This window comes from Rhipicephalus sanguineus, chromosome 6 (assembly GCF_013339695.2).
Source record: "Rhipicephalus sanguineus isolate Rsan-2018 chromosome 6, BIME_Rsan_1.4, whole genome shotgun sequence".
Classification (NCBI taxonomy): Eukaryota; Metazoa; Arthropoda; class Arachnida; order Ixodida; family Ixodidae; genus Rhipicephalus; species Rhipicephalus sanguineus.
In genome coordinates, this window is record NC_051181.1 from 116,047,721 (window position 1) to 116,072,998 (window position 25,278).

General features: G+C 47.1%; 1 protein-coding gene across 1 annotated transcript in view; it reads left to right on the forward strand.

The window, feature by feature from the left end:
• The window catches only part of LOC119396240 (uncharacterized), a 170,067-nt gene that overhangs the window by 74,229 nt on the left and 70,560 nt on the right, over positions 1–25,278 (forward strand). The window contains exon 2 of the mRNA XM_037663364.2: positions 13,951–13,985. Coding sequence (XP_037519292.1) covers positions 13,951–13,985 — 35 coding nt within the window. The remainder of the gene's footprint in view (positions 1–13,950; positions 13,986–25,278) is intronic.

Genomic DNA, 25,278 nt, shown 5'->3' on the forward strand with positions numbered 1-25,278 from the left:
ATCAAAATGCATACAGCCATCTCAAATGTAAGTTTATCTACGCATCACAAATAAAGAGAACTAGCATTTATTTGTAAAACAAGAAAAAGAAAGATAGTGGTGTCCGTGGTTTCTGTAATAGCTGGAAACTATATTGCATCCCAGGTTGCTGAATGCAGTTCGTGTCCTGTAGAGGCGTCAGATGAACATCTTGACAGCCACTCAATAGTGACTCTTACCATAATATTTACATACACGCATAATGTTGAGGGTGATGCCTATTTAGGTATAAGCGTTACCGAATCTAGAGAGAATTTGTAAGCGCGAGGCCTCAAGTGGACGTTTTGGCCTGACGTTCACAACAGTCGCGGCTAGAATCAAAGCTACCAGGAACACAAATCATCCGGCTCCTGAAAACCTTAAATTTGTATCAGAGGGCCGCCGCGGTGGCCTATAGTGGTTGCGGAGCTCGACTGCTGACCGAGAAGACGCGGGTTCGATCCTGGCCACGGCTGTCGCATTTCTGTTGAGACGAATGCTAGAGGCCTCTGTACTACGCGATTTCAGTGTACGTTAAAGAACCCCAGGAGGTATAAACTACCCTGAGCTTTTTCACTATACGGCGTCCATCATAGCTTGACTTGCTTTGGGACGTTAAACCCCATAAATCAACCGAGCAAAATTCGTGTCGGCCGCACTGCGCCACACTATAATAAAAATTAACCGATGAAAAAGCAATGCGTTGTAAACCACAGATAAGGCGCTGTGTGAGAGTTACGGTCACGATTTGCTCGAATTATCCACTTATCGTCCCCACATCTATGCACCGCAGATCACGAAATACACCTGTCGAGTGACTCCTACGTTAGCCCCATGTACCGACTTGCGACACTCAAGGACAGCGCCTGAACGCAGGATAATGCAGAAACCAAAACGAGAACCGCACCAAAGAGCCGCTGTCGCGATAGGGTGCCTCAGGCGTCATAATAATGTAACCCAGCTTACAGTCATGGCGTGTATTGATTGCGCACTGATCTTCATTTTGCTTGTATGTTTGTTTGTATGCTTTCTTCCGTACTTCGCTAACGGCCCTGTATTTTCTCGCATGACCGCGTCCCTCGCTTCCATGATCACGCTGTGCAGCGCGCGCGCTTGACTCGTGACCAAAGCGCTGGCGCAGTTTTTTTCAGAGCATAAAAACGATTCCGATTTTTCCCTTGAACCAATTACACGCCAATCTTTAGTAGGCCGTCCAAGTGGCGTGTGTCAATGAACAGACCGCGCCTATAGCTTCGCCTTTGGAGACTGTATACCCCTCCGGGTGTGACGTGTGCGAAAAAGACGTTCGAAAAGACCATACAATGACCTCGATGCTGCTGTGGTTTACCGTGACAAAGTATAGTGGCCTGGTAGTCGACTTGAAAGGCAGCGTATGAGTCACCCGCCTGACGAAACATGTTATAAATTGATACACACGTCAAAAAATATAGAGAGAGAAAAAACGTTACTGCACTGAACGGTGACTTACTGGGCGGGAGATAGACATAGCGATGTTCTTTTTATTGATTCCTAGTGAGCTTTGCATTTCGGCACGCCGACAGCATGCTCACCTGTGAGAACAATTGTCCTGATGAGAAGTACGATTAATGAACTTTGTACTTTGTATCTGTGCTGCGCACAGATACAAAAGGCATTACCACAGTCCGCGTTGACCTAATCATCACACCCGTGACGACTGCACTTACTCGTACTTTCAATACTGCTAGAAAACAACTTTCGGCAGCATTAGGCAGACTGGACAATCGTTTCTTCGCCTAGTTTGACTCGCAGTCTGTCTCATTCGTTTCACCACTATAATCTCGGCGAACTCCGCAGCAGAGTTCTGCTCGGCGATTGAGCATCAAGCCGACGTTAAAAGGCCGGCTTCGCGGTCACCTTGCGTTATGTCTTCGCCTTTGGCGTACGGCCACGTCGGCGCCGTCCCGGACATGCGGACGCGAAGTAGGGAGCCCCGTTCCAGCGACGCTCATGCGCTCCGCGTGCCTGCATAGATTTCGAGCGGCTTCTGCGAAGAAGTAGGGAGGACCTGCAGCGTATGCCGACGGTCTTCGTGTTTCGCTAAAAGCGCCTGTCGAGGGTTTCCTGACATGTGTAAACATTATGCGGATACATGGCTTTTCGTTCTCCGCGGAATGGGCCAGCAGAAATGTCACGCTGGGCTTCTGCGGCGCAGAAAAAAGAAAAAGAATTTGAAAAGGAAGCGCTACTGGCCGTGCTGCTTGACAGATCGTCGAAGTAACGTTTATCTTTTCTTTTTTTCCCGAAGGAGGGAATTCCATAAGGCATAACACTTCGAAATTGCGTAATCGGAATGGTCAAGCTGAAAGCCAACGTGAAAGTTCCTCACGTTGACACTGATTTCGTGTATTGAGGACAGATTTATATATATATAAGAAGAGAAAAAAAAACATACAGCAAGGAATTGAGTGCGCCAAAGTGTGTATAAGATATCTTGTAGTTGCAGGGTCTATTGGGAAACGCACCTTAACACGGGGGCTGCTCACCGTTCCACGCCACCGATATCTACCATGAATAATACAGCTCAAAACTGAAGGATCGAGTTTTGCATAATCGTTCCGCGAACCTACCTGTAGCGTTCTAGGACTATAAATTTCACATTTTGTTGATTCCTTGACCCGTTTTTTTGCGTTAGCACGTTCCGTACACCAACGCCCTGTGCTGATAGAGTCCCAGTCCTCAAAACTTGCTCCCGCATTTTACTTTTCGCTATCTTGTTAGCTGGAGTTCGAGAATGGGCGTGTTGGTATACAGCATACTAGATGGCTCCGGTCAATATATCGAAATCCAATTCTTAGTTAGTTAGTTAGTTAGTTAGTTAGTTAGTTAGTTAGTTAGTTAGTTAGTTAGTTAGTTAGTTAGTTAGTTAGTTAGTTAGTTAGTTAGTTAGTTAGTTAGTTAGTTAGTTAGTTAGTTAGTTAGTTAGTTAGTTAGTTAGTTAGTTAGTTAGTTAAGGAAATCTTCAGTCGGCCTCTGTGCTGGAACAAGAGAAGTTATTTTCGGCAAGAAGAGTATTGTTTAAATGTCTTAGCCTCAGCGTTTAGCTTCTTCAGAATGTAACGCAGGACCGTCTTTACGGATAAACATTTAAGTTAAGTTGTTCAGACAGTGCTAAAATCCACGTCATCGATGGCGAGATGACGCCAGATGTGTTCACGCTGGCTTCTTTCGTCTTCTGCGGCTTTGCTCCGCTTCTCACAGATCACACCGCCGCCCAGTTTGTTGTTCTTTTGTCAGGTGTTATTTTGTCATTTTTTCTAGAGAGAGACAGAGAGAGAAGGGAATAAAAGACATGGAAATTGAATAGGACGCACGCCCGGTTTGCTACCTTACTCAAGAGAAGCACGGTTATGGAATGAAAAAAGAAATTCTCGAGTATAAAGGAAAAGCGTGTCACATCACGTAGAAGTGCATATTATAACTTTACGCTCACACACTGAAGTCTGTCGACTTCGGAAGCTGCAGTGCATTACCGGGACACTTTATACGTTGCTGATAGAAGCAGTTACAAACAGTGCGGGTAGGACATTCACCAAGCGAAGAAGAGAAAAAAGAAAGCAGAGGCAGGGAGGTTAACCAGGCGCACGCTAGGTTTGTTACCCTGTTCTGGGGGAACGGATAGACGGTGTAAAAAAGCGATAGAAGGAAAGAGAGAAAACACGCTAATCACTCCCACACGTTGAGGAGCACGTCAAGTCTACCTGTGGTCGCAGAGACTTGTTGACTTTGTGTGTATATACTGCCACATACATGAAGAGCTATTCTTTCCTGTTTGTAACGAGTGGCATGTGTTCCTGCGACAGCTGTACGGTACGATGAGGCCTGTTAGGATCAGTACGTCAGCACCACATTATAGAATGCCGAAATTATAAAGCCGTCGCCTCTGAGGGCTGCGCATGCGCTCTGCAATTCGTAACGAATAAGAAACTTGCGTAAGCGACCATAGTGCTGGAAAGTGCCATCCTGTGCTGCGAACAGCGATGACGGTGTGTACGTTTTGTTTCTATCTTTGTCTCTCGCTATGTTCTTGTTATTTTTTTTTTCTAATCTTAGAATACCTATTCCCCGCCTTCCTGCGTAGGGGAGCTAGCCAGGCATTTAATCTCGTTAACCTCCCTTCATTTTCCTTCTTTCATCTGTCTTCCCTGCCACGTTTGATTACCCGGCTTCAATATCATTCGCGATGACAAAAGCACGTAAGGCTGTATAAAGCCACGTGCCTCGCAAACCCAGACAATGATACTTTTGAGTAGATTTTAGGGTTACGACCTGACAAGACTCTCCACGTGTGCGGGGAACGAAGAACAACCACCGGCTGCTCTATTTTCTTTTCCGCACGCCGTAGTATTTTTTTTTCTTCTCTCCATCTCTCTGTGCGCCGTCTTTTCACCGTGATCTGATCGGCGCGCCGTGAGTAGGCCCCTTAAAAACTCCGCTCTAGCGGGGTAGCAGCAGCAGCAGACTGTGCCTTAAAATGTAGGCTGCATTCTGACGCGTACCACCACATCGGCGGCGCCGGCGCCCGTTCGACTTGTGCCGGGGCGATGTCGTGAGCGCCGGCGGCGCCGGCGTGAAAAAGAATCAAAACCGCGCAAACGCGCAGAAAGCGAAGCTGCTCCCTCGCCGTCGTTGTCGTGAGAGGACGTGTACGTAAGAAAAAGAACAAGTTCAGTTTACGAGGAAGGGTGGATGGGAGAAGGAGACTGGCCTGCTATAGCTGTATAGGCACGAGCTGTACGTAAGTGTTTAGAAAAAAAAAAATAGAATTGGGCGACTATTGAAAGTGATTGAAGAGTGCGTCCGTCGAAGACATCAAGCTGGCCGCGTGTGCCGTATTCCACCTGCATCGCCGCGTGGCTAGCGTAATTCGATCATGAAGTGTCTACCTGTCTCTACGTTGTTGTTATTGTTTTTTTATGTTCATTGCTTTTTTTATCGGTCACTCGATTCTCTCCGAACCGCGTGCGTCGTTGCTGAAGGACGAAGGGTTGGCCACGATTAATTAATAATTCATCGTGCCGCCACTGTGCTTTGTCAGTTCCCAGAGAAATAGAAAGAAACGGCTACGACGGGGAAGGGAAAGGGGGGGGGGGAGTGTCGCTTGCGGGTTGTATTATGACGTTAAGTTATGATTTTTTTTTTCAGTTACGATATGCGTGTTTTCGCTTTTTTGTGCATAATGTTTATGGAAAAGATGACGGAAGAGCGGTGCTTTCGAAATAAGTTAATATAAAACGTTTTAAAATTTGTTTGTGGGTTGTACTCACAGCTGTGCGTGGCAGTTCATTGCATACAAAGTCATTGCACACGCCACTGTCTCCTGCATGGTTCCAAATAGGTTCAGTGGCCGTCTTTATATAGACCGCATGAGTGGGACCTATTACTGAGACAGGTAGAGCCTGGACCAGGCATACAGCTTTCGTAAGAAATGAACTTATCAAAGTAGGTGAGGCAGCGTGAGCCAGGAGATCAGTACGAGAAACTCTCGTGCTATTCAGTCGCTTCACGCCAGATTGAGTCGTAAGGCTGCGGATTAGGGCTTTTATAAGAACTATCATGACGACAGATCTTGATTATAATTTTCTCCAAAACAGGCTAAGCTGCCTGGACATGATGTGACCATATGGGTATGCCACTTGTGAATAAAAGGGCGATACCATTCAGTGCAGCATAAGATAGTTCTCAGAAGAAATTTTTGACGTTTTTTTTTTTAAGGTATCTTAGTATCAGCGACAGATTTAAGCACATACGCCGTGGCACTTCGATGAGCTTTCTCAAATATAGGTCATTTCATGTTCAACACGCTTGCGGCCGCTCTCCGTGCAGATGCTTCTGGAGCACCGTCCCCATCGCTCGTCGGCCCACAAGGCAGTTAAAGCACTTTTGTGCTTTTTAAGGACTACGGGCCTGTGTGAACGCTTGTGAGCGCTTGTGACTATTTTTACAGTGCCACCGCCACATACGTGTCAGTGCATTTATTGATCGTTTCCACTTTTTTTTCGCTCCCCCCTCTCTCTCTGTCTCTCCCATCTTTCCACTCCCCTTCCCTTTCCCCCGGCGTAGGGTAGCCAACCGGACTGCTGTCTGGTTAACCTCCCTGCCTTCTCCCTTTCGTATTCCTTCCTTCCTTCCTTTGCTTTCGTCATAGCACTGAAGTTCAGTCGCAGTGAGCTTGTTGATATCTCGGCAGCGAGAACTCTGGGAAAATGTTGGTCTCTTCTTCAACAGGTCGCGGTTTTCACTGTGTTTTCGCCGTGTCTGCGGTAGCGGATCCATCACTAACCACTCCCCTGTCAGCCTAATGCATTCGTTCTATTGGTGATGCTGACACTACCTTCCTTCACGCTTACACCGATGTGGTTGTATAAGCGTGACTATTAGTAGTCTAATGAAGTCGGGAACGGGAAAGAGGCAACTCGTATATCGACGGACGAAACAATCGTTAGGTTCTTAGCATAGAGGTCCGGGGTGCGGTCACATCAATATGCGCACTGCCTACTCGCTCAAAACTTTGCGTCACTCTGAAAGTCGACCGTTACCGAGACTCTTATCTGCGGCCACCTTCGCATACGCTGTTCGCTACTCTGTTGGCGCTCGTATGCAGATAAGAAGCGCGTGAAACATCTTCGAAGTGAACGCAATTTAACGTAGATGAATTCATCGTGATTACGTGTGCTCTTGGGTGCGACATTGTTTAACTCTAAAGGAATGCCTATGTAGTACTTCGGTATCGCGCGGAACTCGGCAGGAAGAACGGCGATATTCCGTTCACAACTTGCTCGCCGGCGCGTCGCGCAATTCGCCGCCACTTCGTTCGCGGAGCTCGGCGATCTCCAATTGTCTCTCATCGTGCCGCGAATGCCGAACCACGCCGTCGAAGAGCTCCACCCAGGGTGATCCCCCGCTACTTCCTGAAGTATACGGTGACTTGACGGAGGGGGCATCGCCGAGAAAGCAGTGTCGGAATCCAATCCGCATAATCCGATAAGCCAATCGGAAGAATAATTGACTACGAAACGGCGGATCGCTGGCAGGCAGGCAGTCTCCATGCGGATGGTCGCGAACGTGAATGGGGACATTCTGTGCAAGACCACCGCGCGTGAAGCCGACGAAGTGTACTAACCGCCACAAAAGTTTGAGACAGATAAGCATCGCTCAGTGTGGCAGTTGTGGCATGGCTTGGCACGGCATACGTATAGCTAAGGCTAGGAAGTCGAGACGACCCACGTTGTGACAGCAACATCGTGGTTTGTAACGGTGCACACGCTCGATGGAACGCCGCTAGCTAGTGCGACACGCACGCGACGTGAAAGATCGAAAGCGATCGGTGGCGAACGGCGCTAATTAGGCATCGATCAAGTGACACCGCTCTGGATTGCGACGGTCGGTGTGCGCGACTGCGGGTCTGCGCCGCCGGCGACGAAGCGTGAAGATCGTCGACTTCGATTAGGACGCGGGGGTCTCGGCGTGGACGTAAAGCGGATCGTGTACGGAAGGACAATGACATGGTCGGGCCGTTGAGGGCGGGTGCGACCCACATTATTACTGCATGGTCGGTGTATTGGCCAGGAATCCGTCTTATCTTTCGAAAAAAAAAAAAAAATGAAGTACGCCGGCTTCCGTAGCTACGCGAAGCGCGCGTGGAAAAACCAAAAACAAAAACGAACAAATTAGCGAAAGTCAATGCTCGGGGCAGCGTATGCGGTGTACGGCATGGTGAGCCGTGAGTGACGTTCTCGTTCCGCTTACTCGTCTTATAGCGTAAGCCTGCGATATTTTATGCGCCTGCTGAAACTCTCGAATGTCATAATTATACGTTCGGCTTTTTAATAGAAGAAAAGCGTTAACTGAGTATCTGTGGTGTGGCTCGGTTCGATACTAATAAGTGCATGATCCACGCACTTGGAAAGGGGGCTCTACTCGATGCAGATTATGCAACCAGTGGCAGCGATTACATTGATACACTTATGGCTATCTGTCACTGTCCAACTGCAACATTTCCAGATCACTTTATTCCCTGCGAAACTCTCCGGCGAAATAACTTAAGAAAACAAGTAAATTGCGAAAGTAAATGCTCTTGAACAGCAGCAACGATTGCTAACAAATTTTAGCTGTCGGTTGCTTAATTTAAGCAAACCTTCGGTTTTAAAGTTGGCGGTTTAGAGATTGTTCGTAGCTAATGCACTGGCCCACTCAGTACGTCAATCGTGACAACGTGCAATCGCCGATATGCCGATATTCCTATAACGGGCTACCGTAAGTGGCAGCTGCCTGCGTTAAATAATATACAGAAGGAGGTCCCCCTGCAGCCTAGAGCTTTGGGACCTCCTTCTGTATATTATTTTTCCTATGTATTATCTTTTTCGAATCAATAAAATCATTTCTTCTTCTTCTTCTTCTTAGCCAACAAACGCCAGCGCATACCACGTGATCCCGGTCATGCTCAGAGGTGGGCGTGTGTTCTCACGTCATGTATTCTCGGAGCGGTCAGCGAGCTGGGGTGAAATCTACAGCGGATCAAACTCACCTATATACACAGACCCACATCTGACTCCGTCTCGCTTCGTTTCACAGTCTGCCCAGAAACATTGTTGTTCGGGCCTCCATTCCCCGTTGTTTTCTTCCTTCGTTTTTTTTTCTTTTTTTTCTTTCGTTGTTGTTGTTCTTTTGCACATCAGGTATAGGCATCACGATATTTGACGTCAAAGCCAAAGCATCAGACTTAGCGCACGCGCTACCTCTGCAGACTTGCTTTGTAATCTGTCTTCTTGTCTCCTCCATGCTCGCGCAGTACGCTACCAGTTCGCTATGAACCAACAAGCCTAGAATGCTTTCTAATCTCTTTCTCCCTCTTATTCCATCCTCCTGTTGGCCCTCCTGTGTTTTTTTTAACTCTAGATTGATTAAACATAACTGCGGAAAGAAGGAAGTATGCAGGATGAAGTGTGCGTGCGTGCGTGTGTTTGTGCGAGCGTGTGTGTGTATGTCTGTAGCTTTGGAGGAGAGAGATGGATGAAATGGGAAGGGGTATAAGGATTTACAATGTAGGGATGCATGTTAAGTAAAGAAAGCTTGAAAAAATTACCCCAGAACACGGGAAAGTGTAAATCAATCGCTTGCTTCTCCGCTCTGCGAGAGAAAGTCAAAGGAGTCACGACTTCACCAGACAGGCGAGGCAAACGTCAGGCAAGTCAGACTCCGCAGAGCAAGGAAGAGAGCGCTTCGACGCGAACCGCACCAAGACTCGTTCGTCTTGACAGGAATCGTGCTCGGCTGCGCACTCTTCGCGTTGCATGCGGCAGTGTTTTTTTTTTTTACCTGGCTCAGTTCGCGCGCGTACGCGCGTGTCCCTGTTCGACTACTGCATCTTGTGACGAAGAGAACTGAAAGCGAGAGCTGTAAACGCTCCCTTTTGCAACCGCCGCTCGCGCGCGCTTTGCCGATCAACTTTCGAGTGGGAGTCATTGTGAAATATATTCTCTCCGGCGGGGTCGGTCGGGCTGGGCCCTATCGACGGCCGTGTATGCCCTGCCGGGTCGCGACTCGTTTCCCACAGCGGCTACGGCGGGCCCTTGTTTACTCGTTAACCTATTTGCGCCATCCGAGTACACAAGCCTTACGCTGCACTCTCCCAATGCGAGCACTGTGTGCCCCGAAGCCACAACAGGACGTTGCCGCGGGAAGCTGATAAGGTATGTCAATGAGCGAGTATCGCGGACGGATACCAGTCGAATGAACCGAGCTCGTGAGGAAACATGCTTTCGTCAAGACACCTCCATTCTAAGAAATTGAAATAGATATTTTTTTCTCTCTCTCTCTCTTTACTGCCAACAGCAAAGACCGCTTGAGAAGCGTTGTCTCTGTAGCTTTTGTTTATTTTATTACTCATATGGTGTAAAGCTTCTTTACGAAGCGTTTCTGTATGTGGACGAAATACCAAAGTATTTACAAAATGCAGTGTTAACAGGGTTGTTTTAGAAGCAATGAGGCGTAAGTTATGGAGTGCACTCAACCAAGCGTACGATGCCAAGGATGTATACAACAGAACGCAAAAGTTGTGTCCAAATTGGAGGTTTTAGGGTGCGCAGAATCTTTTGAGAACGACATATTCCTAACACAGATATTTGAATCGTACCAAGTTGTCTTGTTTTAATTTATGTTTCGCTGCGTACAGCAGTGACCATGGTGTTTACTGATGTTCTAAACCCCCCACCCCCCCATTCTTTGCATATAAGTACCCCGAATTCATTTGTTAATATTCGTGACAATGATCATAATGCTTTGTAGCAGTTTAGCGTCTCTGCTGCACAGAAAGTAACAACGCAAAACGCGTCTCTGTCATTTTGTTCCGAGCTCGCGAACCGTTACCAGCAGCTCACACTCGGGGAAAAGTGCTGTAGGACACGGGACGCGGCTCTACACATTTCACAGAAAGCGCGAGGCTGCGTCGCTTGCAGTCGTTGCGCAACCTAGCTCGAGCCGTCAAACCATCTCTGCTGATGTCCATCATTGTTGGAGCGCGCATCCGTCACTTGCAAGTGCGCTGTATTGCGTCGCCGGCGTGGCTAATCAACGTCATCGAAGGGTCATCAGTGTCGTGGGCTCTGGTGATGCGTGCGAGGCTCGCGACATAATAGCGAGCGACTACGCCTACGTCGACGTCGTCGTCGTGTTTACCTTCTTAGTCACCGGCTTAAGCCTCCCGCCGAACATCGAAAAAGCGGTCACCCTGCAGGATGGGCGACCCAGCGACGTGACCCGTTCATTGAGTGACCGGAAACCGGAGCGATGGGCCGTAAATCGAAGCCTGGCGTCATATGCGTCATAAGAAATGAAAGATTGAAAGAAATAATGCGTCGAGTTTTTTGTAGCAAAATTATTTCCTTTCAGTCTATTAGCAACATAAGTACTTGGGTAGCGTTCCGGCGTTCTTTATTTCTTTCATTTCTTTTCTGTCTTTTTTTTTTCTTTTGTAGACGTGTTTTTGACTCTTAAGGGTGGAAAGCATGCACACGAGTTCATGAACAGTAGCGGATAGAGCGAAAGAGACAGCAATAGAGATTTGCGATAGTGGCGTTTTTTTTTTTTAATTCCGTGCCGTAATATCCAGAGCAATAGCCCACTTAAAATTGAGAGAAAACCTAGTGAAAATATGAGGTGGGCTAACTTTCGGTGTGCGGTTAAAAAAAATAAAAAGGTTGAAAAATGAAGTATAGCAGCCAAAGAATGAACACTGTGTTATTATCACTGAATTCATTCGTCGGCAAAACCGTCGAACGAGCCGTCGATCTCACTGACAAACAAAAGGTCGGAAACTTCCTCACGCCCGATGTTCGACGTGGTTGGCAGGGCAGCGGAAGGGGAAACCGCCGAAGCAAGCCGCTCGTGGAGCTCCTCGTCTTCTGATCCATCTATATAGGGCGGTTGATATACCACACCGCATGATGGAGCGGGCGGCAACTTCCGCGCTGACGACCTCGGCAAAGAAGTCGGCGACATCTTGTCGCGATGCCTTCTGGAGATTGACGTCATTTATACCACCGCCCGAACGAAGCTTGCCCACGTCACCCGAAGGACTTCGTCACCCAAAGAGACGGTGCTACCGTCAGCGGAGGGTTATATATGTGTTTTTCAAAAACTAGAAAATCGTGTCAGAAACAGGGTTGGGTTATCTTTTTGGGGTGGGAATATCTCGGGATTTTACGGTAGTCACAACCCGCCACGGTGGTCTAGTGGTTATGGTGCTCGACTGCTGACCCGAAGGTCGCGGGATCAAATCGCGGCCACGGCGACCGCATTTTCAGTGCAGGCAAAAATGCTTGAGGCCCGTGTACTTAGATTTTAGGTGCACGTTAAATAACCGCAGGTGGTCGAAATTTTCGGAGCCCTCCACTACGTCGTTTCTCATAATCATATCGTGGTTTTGGGACGTTAAACCCCGACAATTATTACGGTAGTCACATCTTCTTAAACGTAATTTTGGAGGGTCTCATATTGCAGCGAAAGTCATTTGAGGATACACCGTTAACGTTTGTGATTGAAATTTTTGATAATCCCCGCGGGGTGGCTCAGCGGAGCGCTGCTAAGGATATGAGGGTACGGGTTCAGTTGCCGGACATGGCGGCCGCGTTTTGCGCCCGTAACGATTAAGCTGCACGTCAAAGAACCCCATGTGATTGAAGTTAATCCTAAGGACATCACATTGGCGTGCCTCATAATTATATCGTATTTTAGACACGCGACACCTGATAATTTACCTTCTGTTTACCCCTCTGTGACTACGAAAATGAACGTTGTATAATTTGCATACCGGACCGAAATTTGTGACGTGTGATGCGTTTACGTCGTCGATAACGGCTGAATATGTCTGAGTAACTCTAATCCGTGCATGAGGGTGTACGGAGAATTTTTTGTTCTACCGATCTTAAACCATATATGCCCAAACTAAACAAAAATTACAAAACAAGTATGTTTTTTCACAAAAAGTGTACTTCTACTCTCCAAAGAAAGCACAAGTTCTTTATTTACTGCCAGGTAAACACAACACTGTTTTTCAAGCCGTCTTATACATATAGGACACTGGGTATTAGGGGTGCTATGCGCGGTTGTGGTAAGCCCTGAAACGTTTCACGTGCACACCGACATCGCACTTATTCCTTTCCATGACGTCTTTCATACAAAGCACCAGTTTGTCCGGAGAAAGCGGTCGGCATTTCACGTGCACTTGTTCCTCTGCATGGTGTCTTTCACACAAAGCACGCGTTTGCCCGGAGAAAGCGGTCGGCACGTTGCAGCATAAAAAGCAAGCAATGTCTAGGTTTGCACATGTTGAGAATGAGGCCTGCTTGATTTGCTGTAGGTGGCGCTAGCCATCAGCTAAAGAAATAGCGATGTTAGAGTGTATCAAAGAAGCGTCCTATGTGTAGGACACTGGGCATATATGGGTTAATGAAAATGTTTTGCCGGTGTCACACGGGCACCTTTGATCGCGATCAGGGCCGATCCGGATTAGGCTCGATCCGGATCAGGTGCTGCTACACGCTCACATTTAATCGCGATCAGGCCCAATCGGGATCAAGACGATCGCGATCTGCGCATCGCGATCTAGCTCTGTGATCACGATTTGGCTGAGGTCTGCGCAAAACTCGATCCGGATTAGGCTGTACCGTATAGCAGCAACCAACTTGTTATCGCGATCAAGAAGCCCGATCCGGATCGGCCCTGATCGCGATCAAAAGTGCCCATGGGACACCGGTATTACACTACAAGCACACTTGCACGAATGAACGAGAAATACATAAACGGGTTTCTGCGACCACGAGAGAAAGCTGGTTCAAATCGTATTTCAAAAGGACAGAACAAGGAACACAGAACAAGAAAAGTACCAGTGACCGATAAATATGGGTAATGCGGCATTCCATTTCTGTTGAGAAGTTGGATGCAACCTTCGCGCTTGCTACCCGAGTTGAGCCTTGCTTCTTCCTCGTTTGATAATATGTAGAGACCACGTCTTGGGCTCAGTCAAAAGTGCTGGCCAATTTTTAAGCTGTACCTCATAAAGGGAGCGATGGTGCACTGAGCTGTTCGCTTTTATCAAACTCTCTCTTTTCATATATATATATATATATATATATATATATATATATATATATATATATATATATATATATATATATATATATATATATATATATATATATATATATATATGGTTCCGGTGTTACGTGACAGAGAGCCAGCGTTTCCTGCGCGCCGGCCGCCGTCACTTTCGATAATGGAATGAATTTCAGTATAGAATGAATTCAGATGCACTTGTTACGATATCATATAGGCTTTCTTTAGATATCTTGGCTCACATTTGTGCTCACACACCGTTTTCTTTTGTCTTCGCAGGTGCCGAAGCTGGACGCCACCGAATTCCCGTAGAGGTAAGCGGCTACTTCATCGTACCTTCCTAAGTTTACCGTATGTCACCCGGCATGACGTTGCGTTTCCGTATTGTTAACTGCGGGAATATCAGTTGCAGGCGACTCTATGGGCTACTGAAGGGCTTAAAGAGGTTTTGCGGGTCGCTTGTTAACCACGCGTAAAATTGTTGAACTTGGCTCTAAAAAAAAAAGAAGAAGAAAGCAAATAGTAGCGAAACAGAAAGAACGCAACAATTCGAGAGTAGGCATGAATTAAAAAGAAAACTGTTGTGTACTCGCCCCATATCACCGTGCATTACTTGACTTTTTAAAGTACATCGCCTCACATCGTGATGACAACGTGAACGGTGCGAACACACGAAGATGCAACCGGTAGCGCATACACACACAAAAAAGTACATGTGAAACTAAACATACACTATAGGATGTTTGCGCATCTGTTTCCGCTCTTCACGGTGTTATCAAGATTCACCACCTAGTCTGACATCAAGCTTTACTTCTCTAGTGAATTCATATCGCGAAAGAAACCAAGCCTCAAGTATGGTGTAATATTATTTCCACTGGACTCCACATTGTATAAACAAGCTTCCAAAGCAGATCGTATATCCGACAGATGAGCCGTGTAATGTGTACACTTGAATGATGGACGCTGCTGTAGTATGCAGTTTTTTTTAAATATTGGGTCCACCTTAATATAAAACTACTTCCGTATACAGACGACATTGCTATGCAAAGCTTCCTATCTCGAAACCCGTGACAAAATTGATCCAAAGCCCTCCACTACGGCGTCTTTAATAGCGCCTGTACGGTATTTCAAAACTTTGAGCCGCCCTCTCATCCATCAAACCGACATACAAATAAAGCCTTGCTATTCTTCATGTGCTCAGTGTAGGGATTGCGCTTGCTTGGGTTGTGTGCCTATTCAAACTCCGTTGTCTATTGGGCTTCGCGATAACGTTAACATCGCCACAGCCGTGGTGCGTTTTGCAGAACAGGTGATAAATTCAGCGCTACTATACTCGGGCACATAAAGAAAAAGAATAAGAACGTTACTACTTTGGGACGGTTCTTGTAGGTGTACAACGAGCGCTAAGAATCCGTAATATCTAAAGAAGAAAAAAGTTGTTCTAAGATCGGCGCCTTAGGACGTCGTTGTCTATTGATGTTCATTTCTGACTGCTATTTTCTTTCGTCATCCATCCGTGCTTTTTTGCTCTTATTATAAGGTAGAGAAAACGCATAGACACAGGAAAACTTTTCACATCCGCAGACCAGAAAAAAAATACCGCTACCTATATTTCGACCGTTCACGGTCTCGTCCCCTGCAAATCTTCACCACTAGCTATCAATCTCCCTTAGACATCACAGCATCTCGCAGTGCGGAACACTGCCTCTTTTTCAACCTCGGTGCATACTTCCCCGTTTTTTGCTTTACAGCGAACTTCACTGCAACCTAACATCACATTCCCGGATCATGACTGTTATTAGCAACTCGTGAAGGCTAGTTGTCAACTTGTTCCCGCCCCGAACGAACGGACTTCGCTGTTCGATCGCTCCTGCCTCGTTATGCCGCAGTAGCCTCACTGCGGTGACTGCATGGTTGGCGGAGATTCACCCATCTGTAGTCTATCATCGTAAGTAAGGACATACGTCCTTTGTACCACCACGAAACGTGACTGGACAGTCTACACACAAGTGAAGCCTTGTCTATTTTTTCTTCCCGCGATATTTCCAGCCGGACCCTCTCACCCCCACTCCGCGCGCGCGCGCACGCACGCACGCACGCACGCACGCACGCACGCAACACACACACCACACACACACACACACACACACACACACACACACACACACACACACACACACACGCACGCACGCACGCACGCACGCACGCATAGATAGATAGATAGATAGATAGATAGATAGATAGATAGATAGATAGATAGATAGATAGATAGATAGATAGATAGATAGATAGATAGATAGATAGATAGATAGATAGATAGATAGATAGATAGATAGATAGATAGATAGATAGATAGATAGATAGATAGATAGATAGATAGATAGATAGATAGATAGATAGATAGATAGATAGATAGATAGATAGATAGATAGATAGATAGATAGATAGATAGATAGATAGATAGATAGATAGATAGATAGATAGATAGATAGATAGATAGATAGATAGATAGATAGATGCTGTGATTCCTGCAACATGGAACAAACGATAGAGCATGTATTATGTTCCTTGCGATCGTTTTAACGTCGAAAGCGATAGTCATCAGAACGTGTTAAGCGAACTAAACCGTAGACTATTTTCCTAGCAAGAGATCCTTGGACCGCGGACCTACGCGTCGCATGCTTGCAAGGCTACGCGGCCATTGTTACTATACTTAACATCAAGTGGCCTCGCCGATTGATTGCAGGCGCAATGGACAACCACACGTGTCCTGAACAAATAGCACCGCTTTCCTTCTTTCTTTCTCTCCCCCTCCCCCTCTTTCTTTTGATCCCTTAATCTCCTTCACCAGCTTAGGATAGAAAGCAGGCGCACTTCTGATTAGCCTCTCTGTCTCCCCCCACCCTTTCCGCTCCTCTCGGAAAAAAGTGAGACCCGCTAATGCTGCCACCATATAGACGGCAATCGAAGACTCGTCTTCGAGCTTATGCATATCGGCGGAGCTACCACGCTTAGCGGTTAAACTGTCACGGCGGGTGCACAGCAAACGACGTACCACATTACATATTCATACTGACGTCGTCATCGTTCGTTTTTAGAAGACAGCATTACTTCGCTGAATCACCAATGACAACAATGACCTTTACGTTTGAATTAAGCGCGCTTCGCTTACGTGAAGTTTTTTTTTTTTCTTTCCGCTAACGTCAGCTAGTGTAGTCCCAGCCGCGGCGTACTGCAAGTACTGCTGCTTTGCGACTAGCAACGGGATACAGCGAGGCCCCTGGACGAGCATTCCAAACGTTCAGCGCAAGCGCAGGCCGCGTTTTATTAGCAATTCGAGGAGTGTTTGCTTTTGTGAAGCAAGCATTTGCTTGGCAGCGTCGTTATGTAACCAGCGGTATGTCCGCCGCTTAATCTCAAGCGGTGATCGGCAGTAATTAAAATACAAGCGCGGTCAAGGACAAAAGCTTGCGGAGCATATGGCCGTAAAAATTAAGAGAGAGAGAGAGAGAGAGAGAGTAAACGTTTATTTTGAACAAGCGCCTCTGCGCCCTACGTAGGCGGCCTCCTTATTCCAGGTAGCCGCAGGTCATAGCTATCTCCCGCGCCCGTTCGATCAGGCTGCTCTCTATTCAGGTCTGGGTCTGACAGCTTGGCCTCCCAGTGTTCTTCGGTCAATGTTTTGGTGGTTACGGCGCCATCTTTTCACCCATATCTCCACGCCATGTGCCTTGGGGTGTTTTCGACGTCCTAAAACGCAAATAATGCTGAGTGGAGGAGATTCGGTGCAACAGAATGAATGCCGGGGAAGTGAAAAATTAAGAGGAACGAAGAGCGGAAGAGGCTGGTTGAAGTACGACTCAAGGCAGCGCATACTGTACTTGCACTCTTTCGCGGCTGCAGAACGAAGTTGTTGCAGGAAGCATATCCCAATACTTTTCATGTTCCTGCCCCCTCCCCCCCCCAAAAAAAACGATGTTTTAAGACTCCTGCCTACTTCTTACCATCTTTTCCTCCTTCATTTCCTTCCTCACAGTTGGTGAGCCGCGATTCCTTAAAAGGCCGCAGAAGTAGTGTGTTTTCGTCACCTCACTTACCCTCCCAAGCTGACGAGATTGGCATGATGAAAAATGAAATCATATGTGTAGTGGGTAATAGGTTCACAACATTTACACAGCACAATGCACGCCACCTAACTCAACAAACTAACTATCTCATTGAGACAAATGCCTCTAGAAAATTTAAAAGAACCCAGTCTAAATACTACATAGTCTAGAATAACAGAGAACTGAGCTAGTTGGTAAGCATTCCTGTTAAAGAGACAGGGCGTGCAAACAAGGACACAAGGGAGAAGTCAAGGCACGCCGGCGTTTGTGGTGTCTTGACTTCTCTCTTGTGTCCGTGTTTGCACACCATGTCTCTTTAACATGACTACATAGTCGAATCACGATTTCCAGAACGCGCGCGCAAGGCCGATCGGGAGCACAATCTTTCAATGGGCCGATACTTCTCGTCACGCTGAAGAGCGTGGGACTCGGGGAGACAGGAAGAAGCGAGCGGAACTTGGAGCCGCGTGCGAGGGCCTGTACAACCGGTCAGCGGTAAACAAGCGAGTCGCTTCCGGGCGGTGATGGGCTGTGTGCGAGCATTGCACTTCCGTTTGCCGTATAGGACGATGGCCGAAAAGCGTAACCTTTACGATTCAGACGTAAAGGTATACGGTGGTCGTGCGGAGCCCACGCGTTCGGCGCCGATTCGTTACGCTCCCGGGGTTCTCCCTCTCGGCACGACGCCTGTCGCTTACCTGGACCTGCGAGGTGTACGTATTCTTAGCGTTGCCGCAAGTCGGGGCTGAGCCGTTGAAGGGGGCGATGCGATACGCGTTATGTTGTCCTCGGCCTTTCACCACGCTTGACCTCGTTCACACTATCGAGGTTCTTATTGTTTGTTGTATATGTAACCAGAACGACAGCTTGTGGAGAGCTTGTCAGCGTGCTGACCGTCCCAGATGCTAAGGGGGGCGTACGAGGCATCTGAGTTTTATACGCGTGTAATCCTCAAGGAATCTGTACAAATATCGTTTATTAACAATCACGAATAGCGTAAAGGAGACGAGAAAGCACTAAAGAGGAAGCAAAACAGACTATCAATCTTAAGCTGACACCATTCAGATTATAGCCGCGTTTATGGGCATGGAGAACGCTTCGCATATAACACGCCGTTGTATAAAACTTACTAAACGTTATTTGTTCATTTACAATACATAAATAAGCGTTTCTTCCTTGTGCCTGTCACTGCGACGCGAACGAATTACTACTTAGAGAAACTTGTCATTCTTCTTAATCTAGCGGATCTTTTATATGTGAAACTCAGATAGTTTCGTATAACAGAAAGCTTCGCAGCTGAAGCAAACGTTATCCTATAGTCGAGCATAGAGTTTCCTACAATACTTACTAGAGGGAACTCTGGCGCTAGTGTCTATGGGAGCTGCAGTGCATCGCGCTTCAGCCAGCATGGGAATCATGGGTAGTACACGGATTTGTCTAAACTTCGTTCTTTCGGCTCCGTTTGGCTCCGCGTCGCCTGCATCCGCTTTGTCGCAAAGCGAAGTTCAGCAAAAATCAGCAGGTTTCACTTCACCACTTTAACTTCTTTAGGCTCACCGATTCAAATCTGGTCACGAAGTTCACAACGATCCATTCTTTTATCCGAAAGAAAACCAAAACATAGCAATATACAAAGCCACGAGTGCGTTCGAAGCCCACAAGCACGAGGACTAGGCAAATCCGTGTACTACCCATCATTCCCATGGTGGCTGAACGATCGCAGCGCCAGAGTTCCCTCTAGGTCAATTTAGGAAACTCTATGTAGTCGAGGAACCTATTACTGAGCACTTTTTCTGGGCAGTCACATGACTCACTAAGCATGCAAGCAGGTTATATAGTGAAGGACCGGGACATGATGAATTAACGGACAACTGAAAGTGAGAACACCAATACACCAAGCGATTTCTGCGTAAGTCCGCAAGTTAACTGGGTCCTCATTAATCAAACGAAGAAATGGTCATTCAGTGTGCAAGTAATACGAATTTCCCGACGCAACTCATAGATCACTGTTCCACGGAAAGAAAACTTTGAAAGTGAAAAACTTCGACCCAGTTCCAAGACCGTTGGATTCGAGCTAACAAGAAAGACAATGTGCTGCCAATTTTCGTACGTCCTCATAAGGGGAACAGCGGCCAAAGTCGGAGGGCAAGAAAGACAAAACAGTGCTTTTGTGCGTCTATTAGACTCAAAGCCACTCTCCCCACCAATTTGCGCCGCGATGATTAGAGTACTGCGTCATCAAACTAATACCTAGTCGTTGTTCGATATCCTTGGATCTGAACAAACAGGATGGTAATGTCTTGCTCATTTTCATGTGTCCATTAGATTCAAAGCAGCTCTCGCCATCTCGCATACGCTCCTCCATCATTACAGCAGAACGCGTCACCAAAACGAACACGTTGTCGACGCCCAATACTATGCGGTCAGCAACTAACTCTGATTAGGTCACGCACGCCGTCATTTGCCCGAGCCTCGCCATATTTATTTCGTTTCGTTATAAGAAAGCCTTATCTGTCTCCATCACATCGTTCGATCGGCGGCAGAGAATTGCGGACCCCATGATCTCCAACGAATTACCGCTAAGCTGATAAGCGTCGTTGATAGGGTTGGCAAGACAGAGAGAGAAAATGAATGACAGGGGCCACGACATGCAACCCTATACGGCGCGGTCTTGTCGTCGATCAACGACGCAGCTCGCAGCGTCGCCCGCGGAGTCCTATAGCGGCCGCGTCGTCGGTCTCCGTCGATACGTCGTGCAGTTGCTGGCAGCCGGGCTGTTGTCGGTACGACCTCGTCCGCGTTCCACAAAGGCCTTTTTACCGCCTCGCTCTCACCTTCTCCCAACCATGTAGCCCCGCTTCGACGTGCACTGCCAGCGCTTTCCAGCGGTATACTACAGAAAGAGAAGCCGTATACGCGAACAACAGCATAAAGACTGTATAGCGAGCGCAAAAAAAACCGCGCCGATAAGAGAGTAAGCCGGCACCCTTTGCCTGGAGGTATATAGTGTAGACGAGGCTGTTACGGCAGCGGCAGCGGTTGCATGCAACCTTCCAAAGGCGCGAGGAAGCGGCGTCGCTTTTTTATTGTTTTCTGATGCACGCAGCCCGGCTGTGTGTGTGTGTGTTTTTGTGCGTGTGTACGTGCGCGATTGGGACACTTCATTAGGAATACTGAGACAGACCGCTTTTCGAACGTGGTGTAGCTAGAGTAAAAAAAAAGAAGGGGGGGGGGGGATTGAACTCGCAGATCAGTGAGCCGATCACCCCCCAACTTCTACGATGCCCGTGATAGCGAAGAACGACGGTGGCGAGAGGTTATATGCACCGCGCGTGCGGCGGTATATATACTGCGTACTTAAGCACGGACCTGCAAAAAGAAAGACAAAAAACCGGCTACATTGGCAAGCCGCGCTTTTTTTTTTCTTCTTTGTACTGTTCATTTTCGGATTGTCTGATTTTTCTTAGTGTGGCCTTCCGTGGCGAGGTTTTCTTTTCTTTTTTTCTTTTTTGGTGCGCAGGAAAAGGGTTGGTCTTTTTTTTATTTATTTTTTTTATTATTCTTCTGCTCGAGTTGCGAGGTCGTATTTGTAGAGGTAGCAAAGGTTCCTTCAGCAGCTACGGTTTATCGACAGGATGACCTCAGCAAAAATAAAAAAAGCGGTTGGGGGGGACGGGGCTGAGACGCTTTCTTACGGGAAAATACTTTTTTTTTTATCGGGGTCATCATAAAAGCATAAGTCTGAAAATTTTGAACAGGTTCACGAAATTTTGCATTCTCCTTAGTTATAATTTGAAAGGCTCGTTAAATCGCACGCCGCTTGTCTTTATATATTACTCTTAATCATGTCCTGCGTGGAATTCTGAGTATAGCCTGGAAACTAGACTAAAATATTCAGTTTTGTGGCTATAGCTGACATTTTGCAGGGGCCTGATTACGAGGATAGCGCTTACAGACCATTGGCTCTCAGCATTCCGCTTTGATTTTTTTAAATTTTATTGTTACTCTTTCTTTTGTACACTGGTTTCCCTGCATTCAACAAAGCATATTCATTTATGACTGAAATAGCCGATAGCTCCTAGTGCAATGGCTCCGGTATCGAGGAGACTATCACACACTAGCTGCGCTGTAGACCCGTCTTTTGAAGATTAAAATACTTGACCTCCGCACGGCTGTAGATTGGATAACGTAAACGCTTTCACTGGGAACAGGATTTCGGGGCCGTGGTCCTGCGCATTGCAGTTGCGAAAAGCAATGAAAACGCTGCTGGTATATCTGGAGGCTGCTATAGGCTAAATGACCGTCTGCGACATCGAGCACAGTGTTGTTACTATGGCAGCTTCGTCGACAGGCGTCTTTATCTCCTCCTATGAGCCTCTTCCTACGCTTCCTGCTGATAGGTTGCTTACATTATTATTGTTTGGTGATTATCTTCTTCCTTTTTTCCTTTTTATAGACTGCGCAAGTATTTATTGCGCCGTTTTGACGAACGAACATTTCTTTTAAGTCAGCGCTGTTGTTTGAGTCCTCTTTCTTTTTGTGGTGGTCCGTCTTTTGCGCTGCTTGTTATGTAGTTTTGAACTTAGTTTAATTTTATTCCTTTATTGATTTCCCTTCGCGCGAGCGATGAACATGGGAGGCGATTAAATTGAGAAGAGAATGAGGTGCAAAGAGAGGTCCATTCTTTGAGGGGGTAGCCAAACTAGTGTGTCCACCCACTCACCTGTCCGTAGCACGCCCTCGACAATCAAACTACAGAAGCCAGTTGTGCGGACGTTAAGGTCCACAGCCCACGGGTATACTAAATAGCAGTAACGCGACCTTGTTTAGCTATGTTACAGTATGAGGCAATCTTACACTGCGTGCCAAACCGTCTGAAGGGCACACATCCTTCATCCCGTGTAGCTGGCGACTGGACTCAAGCGTTTTCTTGGCGTTCTTGCCGCCCTCTATGATCGAATGACTCAGTCAGCAGCCAACGCCCTGTCATTAGGTGTAGTTTTGTATAGGAGCCGACTTGCTAAATCCCTAACCCATTTGGCAGTGTTATTCTAAGATTTTTGGAACGACCACACAAAGAAAGAGATTGAGTTTCCGCAGGCATTCGGTTTGCTTGTATGCTTTAAAACTTTTTAAGTCGAGCTGTATTTTTCGCATTCGCAGAGCGGTGCAGCTGCGCTGTAGGTCGTGTTCATGACAGACACTTGTCGGAACTAACAAGTCGATTTCGTCTGCCTAATCAGCCACCGAAGCCGATGACGACGAAGGCACGATTCCAACTCATAGGATCAACATGCTTGTTCAAGCGGCCTCAGTATTAAGTTCCGTGTTTTAAGGCGAAAGCCTTAGATGCTTTATCAAATGCGAAAATTGACCGTCGGCGGCGTCGACACGAGCGATGTAACGAATCGTCATCATGTAATGACGTCACCACAGGACGTCACTATGACGTCGCATCCCGTGATTACTTCACCGCTTGACATCATGACGTCACTATGACGTCACACAATGTTACTTTACGTGGCGATGTCATCACATGACATTGTCGCTTGGTCAAAGGCGGGCCGATCACGGAGGCAATGCAAAACTAGGTTAGGTGCAGAAAGCCTTCAATGCCTCCGACCTTGGAGGCAGTGCAAAAACTCTTTATGTGCGGAAAGCTTTAGTAAGGGGTGGGGATCGAGTGAGAATAAAAAGAAGAAGATGGATTTCACCTTCGAGACGTCTTAGGCGAAGGCGTAAGGGACCCTGTGAGTTTTTTTTTTTATTTATTCCCCTGTGTTACGATCCTACCCAGCCCGTGAGTGGCGAGTGTCAGTGATCGCTTGCCTGTGATCAGTGACTGTTCCATTCTCATCTGTCTAGCTCGCCTTCCTCCGTCTCGCTGCGCAGGGTACTAAGCTACATTTTCGATACTAGTACGTAGTTCATGTCCAAGTCTTTCTTATCTCTCTCACGTTCGCCTTATCACGTTCGCCTTATCTAGGGCTTGCTACTGTTGGTCCGGTCCTCAATCACCACCGTTGTATCTGTCCATCTCTGTGCGACTCAGGCGGAACCTTCTCGCCCAAACGGCAAAAAGTTGTGGTCCAAACGCGCCGTTATATAGCGCTTTGGTATGCACGAAACTTGATAACCGTTACCTTTGATACGAGGACCACCGTATATAGTTAATAAAATAAGTGCGCATGAACGATTTGCTGATTGAGGTTAGTGAACGTTAAATAGGGCTGGTCAGGTGATTTAAGCGCAGATAACTGGTGCTTAAATAGAGAAACAGTATGTAGGGCCGAGTGGAGTGAAATATAGCCTAAAGCAATGGATTAGTGGACGGGTGGAAGTCGACGAGGTTAGGTTACCTTGATAATTGCACGGGCCAGCTTGCTTCATTACATAGTGATTGAGTCTAGCAAAGAGAGAGAGAGAAGAAAACGGGAGAGAGGAAAGACAGGGATGTTAACCAGTTTGGCATAACCGGTATGCTACCCTGTACAGGGGGAAGGGATGGGGGAGATTGAAAGAAGAGTAAAGAAAGAGAGAAAGAGAGGGGAACACACACGCACACACATAACGTCACAGCGCAGAGCGGCAGTCTTGTGCGGTATGCGGCATCATTAAAAAGTCTACAGCCGCTCGTGTAAGTCTGTTGTCCTTAGGAATTTGAGCAATGCCTTGGTTGCTTGAACTCTCGATGACTTATCAGGATGACATTGGAGAATCGTGTCTAGTGTCAACGGTCTGTTGTGAAGATGAGCGAGAGCGAATACCAGGGATCGTCTCTGCGCAGTGTAGCGAGGACAGTCGCAGAAGATATGTTGCAAGGTCTCCTCGGTGCTGCAGGCGTCGCAAAGAGCGTTGTCGGCCTTCCCTATTCGAAACGAATATGACTTCGTGAAAGCCACTCTTAGCCATAAGCGGCATAGCAGAGTGGCCACTCTTCGGCGGAGTCCAGATGGTATTTGAAGTCGCCGCAACTCGTTTAGGTAGTGTTGCCGATAGTTTTGGCTTCTTGACGTATTCAGTGTTGAGTGCGAAATATTCTTTGCGATCCTTTGAAGCATGGCAGCAGCATCAGACCTCGAAAGCGGTATAGCCTCTTCCTTGTCTCCTTGCAAAGCTGACCGAGCAGCATTATCGGCATGTTCGTTGCCAAGCACACCGCAGTGACTTGGCAACCATTGAAATGTCGCTTGGTGTCCATTCTCGAATGACGTATGAATGAGGTGTCTTATCTCGAATACCAGTTGTTCGTATGGTCCACGCCGCAGGGCTGACAAGAGAGATTGTAGGGCTGCTTTGGAGTCACTAAAAATTGACCATCGCTGCGGTTGTTCGCGATTGATAACACAAAGTGCAGCGCGAAGAGCTGTCAGTTCAGCAGCCGTTGATGTTGTTGGGTGGTCGGTCTTAAAACTCAAATAAACTATGGCCGTAGATAAAACACAACACCTATTTCATTTTTTGTGAGTAACAATAGCACGCAATTATGCAGGCCCAACTG